Source organism: Prionailurus bengalensis, unplaced genomic scaffold, assembly GCF_016509475.1.
Source record: "Prionailurus bengalensis isolate Pbe53 unplaced genomic scaffold, Fcat_Pben_1.1_paternal_pri Un_scaffold_57, whole genome shotgun sequence".
NCBI classification, from domain to species: domain Eukaryota; kingdom Metazoa; phylum Chordata; class Mammalia; order Carnivora; family Felidae; genus Prionailurus; species Prionailurus bengalensis.
The window spans coordinates 274,860-279,780 of NW_025091159.1; the positions used below are offsets into that span (position 1 = coordinate 274,860).

General features: G+C 54.5%; 1 protein-coding gene across 1 annotated transcript; it reads right to left on the bottom strand.

Moving 5' to 3' along the window:
* Window positions 1-1,823: 1,823 nt before the first annotated feature.
* Window positions 1,824-4,204, bottom strand: LOC122478380. Its single transcript, XM_043572019.1, has 3 exons — window positions 4,051-4,204; window positions 3,893-3,941; window positions 1,824-2,529 (listed from the first exon to the last, which is right to left on the bottom strand). Exons 1-3 carry the CDS (start codon window positions 4,131-4,133, stop codon window positions 1,906-1,908), a joined length of 756 nt encoding a protein of 251 aa, XP_043427954.1. The 5' UTR covers window positions 4,134-4,204; the 3' UTR covers window positions 1,824-1,905.
* Between the last annotated feature and the right edge of the window lie 717 nt (window positions 4,205-4,921).

Here is a 4,921-nt window from a genome sequence, read left to right on the forward strand (position 1 = left end):
AGTCCCTCCAAGTTCGGGCTTCCTCATCTCTAAGCCACACCTGCTGGCACCTCTTTCCTTGGGAGCAGGCAACAGAAAGCACGACCACCACACCTCACACGCAGCAACGGCCATCACTTGGAAAAGACCCTGGCCACCCCACAAGAAGGGATCAGCACCCAAGTATTTTTCAAGCAAAGCAGCTTAAAAGTGTCCTTGCAATTGTCTCAGTTATAATAGAATCCTTATCTCAACACCTGTCCCTCCAAACTACCATGCAGTCCTAACAGCAATGAAGTGCTTCTCTAAGTAGGTGAGGTCGAATTCTCGGCCCAAGAGGCTAGCGTCTGGTTGTGCTCGCTTGTGTGCATGTGTCATGGCGGGCTGGGGTCGGCCAACCGAGCCGTCACGCTGGCATCAGAAGCTTCACTCCGCAGAAACTCATGTTTTATTCTCTGACCCTGAGGGCCAAGCACACGAGTTTCTGGTGTAAGTTAAGGGTGAGTGTTTTGAGTTTTCTGGTGAAAACAAAACCTGATGGCCTTGGATGGACGTCCCAAGTTGGGGAGGCTGCTGCCTGCTCTGTCTCCTGGGTGTTTCATGTTGACGTCCGACCAGCTCCCGCAGGGAAAAATCTCAGGGGATTCAAGGGACAGGGGCCTCCCTTTCGTCAAGGCTCGATGATGCTATTCCTCTTCTTAGGAACATCTACCCCGACCTGTGCCTTTACATCTCAAGTAGAAATTCAGGATGTGGGGACCAAGGTCAGGCCCGTGACCTGATTTCAGGACCTCAGTGTCATGTCCTAAGGAAGGAGACCCCTCCTCTAGGCTGCCCTACCCCAGGCCAGTACCTCCGCTTTGGCCAAGGGACACCCACGAGGTCCCGCGTCAACCGTGAGTAGCTGCTAATGAGCTGGTGGGCACGGTGGGCTGTGCGGGTGCCTCCACCCCTAGGCGGCACTGCCTATGGGGCCCTTGCATCCAGAGAACATTGTCCGTATGCTAGGAGTGTTCACTAGAATCCAACTCGCACAAGAGTGCACTGTACCCCTGATGGGATCGAGAAGGGGCCTAGCGTCCAAGTGGGGAGAAGTAGGAAACAAGGGACCACTCCCTACCCCCACACCCCCAGCCTGCGCCTCATCCTCAACCACTGCCAGCTGCACGGCTGCTCCTCCCGGACTCGTACCCGCTGCAGTTCTTGGTTCTTTTCCTCCAGCTGGGCCTCCATCTGGCGCAGCCTTTCCTCGATGTTGTCACGCCTGTGTTCGGCCTGTGGGCGACAGTGGGGTCAGAAGAGCTGGCTGCCCCACAACACACGCTGTGCCCAATGCTGCCTGCCCGACTTGATGGCAGCCTTGAGGGCCATTATCCCGTGACGAACCCACCCCCCTTCCCACTGGGACCCTCACTGCATTGGAACCAGTAACACAGAAGCACCGACAGGCGCCCTGCTACAGGTTCCCTCAGCCCCGGTTCTGGAAGGACTGCCTGGCTGCCCAGTCATGTGCTCCCTCGTCCTGTGTGCATCACTCGATCCCAGCACCGACTATATCATGTCTGGAAACTACCTCTTCAACTGCTGCCTTCCTCCGTGGGTGGTGAGGGCTGTGAGAACTGGGAGGGCAGGGACTGTGTCTGGCATGTTCCTCGACTCTATTTGTGGAACCCCCGAGTGAAATCCTTAAAGATTTATTTCTTAAAGGGGTGTCTGGGTGGCTCAGTCAGTCGGGTTCTGACTCTTGGCTTCAGCTCAGGTCATGAACTCAAGGTTTGGGCGTTCGAGCCCTGGGTCAGGCTCTGTGCCGATAGCATGGAGCCTACTTGGCATTCTATCTCCTTCTTTCTGCCCCTCCCCTGCTCATGTATGTGCCCATGCTCGCCCTCTCTGTCTGTGTCAAATAAATGAACATTTAAGAATTTTTTAAATAAACACGATTGTGTTTAAAAGAGGATAGGATTTTCTCATTTCTCGGAAAAATTCTATGCTTTCTTTGCTTTTTTTTTTTCCTTCGGTAAGCTCTACACCCAACGGGGAGCTCAGACTCATGACCCTGAGATCAAGAGTCCCAAGCTCCACTGACTGAGCCGGCCAGGCACCCCTGTCCTTCTCTTGCCCAAGGCTACTATCTTGAGCTTTGAGTCGCTGACTTAAGTCTGAAAAGCAGTGAGTCTTAGATGCAGCCAACGGCAAACAGCACACGTCGGACAAAACCGGAGGGAACAAAACTGGGGATGATGCCTGCCGTTTGAAAAGCATTCCAATCTCAGACAAAGTAGCACCAAAAACAGATCTCAGCTGGTTCGCGGACTTTGGCACGCCGACGTTACCGGTGAGAAATGAGATACAAGAACGGACCGCCATGAAAATGACATTCCCACCATGGGACCCAGAAGGAAACGGGGGCCCCACCTTGCAGAGGGTGGCCACCCTCTGGGCCGGCTCGGCTTCCACCTCGGGCAGCGACTTGGCCTTCCTCGGGGTCGGCTGCAGCTTCCGCTCCGCCACCTCCAGGCGCTCTTGCAACTGGCGGTTTTGATCCACAGTCTAGGAAATGAAGGCAAAGCATCAAAGTGTAGCAAGTCTTCTCTCCGTTTCCATTTTTATTAAAGTGAAACAAAATCTGAATGCAGAGATCTACTGTTAGTTCTGACCGAAGCCAACAGTTTGGTAGGTGTTTCAGAGTAAACCTTTCCTTTCTGCAAGGAGTCACCCATGCACGGCCTTGGTCCTCCTTTCACTACGCAAAACATGTCTTGCCAAACTCTTTGCTCTTCTTCAGTATCTTCAAAGAAGTCTTTCCAAAGACAAAGTTCCCACACATTAAAGAAAACCCATCTTCTGGAGGAGCTTGCTCGTTCTTCCTGACCAGTTAAGGAGAGAAGGGTGAGGTCCTAACCCTTCGTAAACATATTTATACTGCGGTCCGAGGGCTCGCTACATAGGACATTCTGAGGTGGGCACATCAGCCAGCACAGAGCTTCTGAGAGCATGCCTGATGCCAGTTGAGTTCTTTTTGGAAGTGTACCAGTATTCAACAAAACCACTCTCCCTCTTGACCAAAAACGTGGAAACCTTCAACGTGGAAAAATTACACATGAGATTTTTTGTTAAAAGACTTTTAGGGAAGCCGAGGTGGCTCAGTCGGTTAAGCGTCCACCTTCGGCTCAGGTCATGATCTCATAGCTCATGGGGTCAACCCCGCCTCGTGCTCTGTGATAACAGCTCAGAGCCTGGAGCCTGCTTTGGATTCTGTGTCTCCCTCTCCCCCCCTCCCTGGCCCTCCACTGCTCATGCTCGCTCACTCTCTCTCTCTCACTCTGGCTCCCTCTCTCAAAAATAAATACGCATTAAAAATATTTAAAGTCATTTAAAAAGTTTTTTCAACGTTTATTTATTTTTGGGACAGAGAGAGACAGAGCATGAACCGGGGAGGGTCAGAGAGAGAGGGAGACACAGAATCGGAAACAGGCTCCAGGCTCTGAGCCATCAGCCCAGAGCCCGACGCGGGGCTCGAACTCACGGACCGCGAGATCATGACCTGGCTGAAGTCGGACGCTTAACCAACTGCGCCACCCAGGTGCCCCTATAAAGTCACTTTAAAAATAATGTACAAGGTGAGGTTTTTGCAAGGTTAACATTTGTTCCCACAGACTCCTTCCATCTTCTGTGTGCATATAGCTCTGTGTGTATATACAGACCACGTATCATGCTTTAAAACCCTCCAAAATAAATCACATGCTTTACACATAGTATTTTGCGATCTGCCCTTTACACTCATGATTTGGAACATGTTACGTGCTCTCAAACAGCATTCCTCGAAGTCGTTTTAATGGCTTCCTAGTATTCCACTTTCATTATCATTTTGGGTCGACTGACACATTTGACAAACACACCAGACAAAGCTCACTCTGTTTCCAAGAAGCTGGATGTGGTTTTCCTGTTCAATGCCGGATGACCTGAGACAACCAAGGAAGAGACGTGCGGCTTCCCAAAGCACAGGGTCTCACATCCTCACGCCAGACTGTGCTTCTGCCCCGGCCATTCCCCCCGATCTCAGGTACTAACCAAAATGGCCAGCTGCCTACACATTCCCGGCCACTCCCTGCTCCTTTGGAAACAGTGCTAACAGGCAACAGAGTAACGTGCATGGAAGACAAGACAAAGAAGGAATCAAGGAGGGGAGCCCCATAACATGCTTCATAAAATTCGAAAGAATTAAACCCTGGACGTTGAAGTGGTGTGGTGCGGGCCTGCCAGGTGCCTTGCGGCGCGGTTCAGGATGGAAGCGGAGGCGGGCGGGCGGCCCCAGCCTGCAAGAGTCCCGGGATTGCAGAACGCGCCACAGCGCGTTGCCAGGGTCCAGTGGCGCGGCCTCTGCCACCCGCCCGGGGCCTGGGGCCTTGGCCCGCGGCGGAGGGCGGGGCAGGCAAGCAGGCAATCTGGCAGGCAGGCCGGCAAGCGGGCAGGCAAGCAGGCAGGCGTGTGCATGGGTGAAGCACGGCACCCGCTTGGCTTGGGACGCGTGGAGCAGGCTCTTGAAGCGCCCAGCCGCAGCCACTGGCCTGTTCGGCCTTCCCGGCCAGAACGCGCCCCACCCCGTCTTTTCTGGGAAGCGAAGCAGGGTCGGGGCTGGTTCCCACTTGCATGGGACACGGCCTGGGAATACTGGGTGCTGTAGCCTTTTGCCTATTAAGCCTGTGGCCTCCATCACCTCTCCTTGGGGCCCGCCGCCCCTCCCCCCTCCCTGCCTGCGACCCTGTCTCCCCAGGGAGCTGCGCTGCTGGGGCCAAACACACGCCAGACACTGCTCCCTCAGGCCCTCCCGGGCCAGCAAGGCGGCCCTGCCTGGCCAGGCCACGCCCCGCCTCGCCCTCCCGTGCCCGCACACCCCAGGGCGCTTCCAAGGGGCACGCTCTCCACTCCCGGAACCCGGCCA

Excerpts from the sequence above, each read along its gene's own strand:
- LOC122478380 (XM_043572019.1), bottom strand. The coding sequence starts at position 4,133 with ATGCACGTTACTCTGTTGCCTGTTAGCACTGTTTCCAAAGGAGCAGGG. Across the intron at positions 3,942-4,050 it reads GTAGGCAGCTGGCCATTTTG|GTCATCCGGCATTGAACAGG; the intron begins GTTAGTACCTGA and ends TGGTTGTCTCAG. Across the intron at positions 2,530-3,892 it reads TCCAGCTTCTTGGAAACAGA|ACTGTGGATCAAAACCGCCA; the intron begins GTGAGCTTTGTC and ends TTCATTTCCTAG.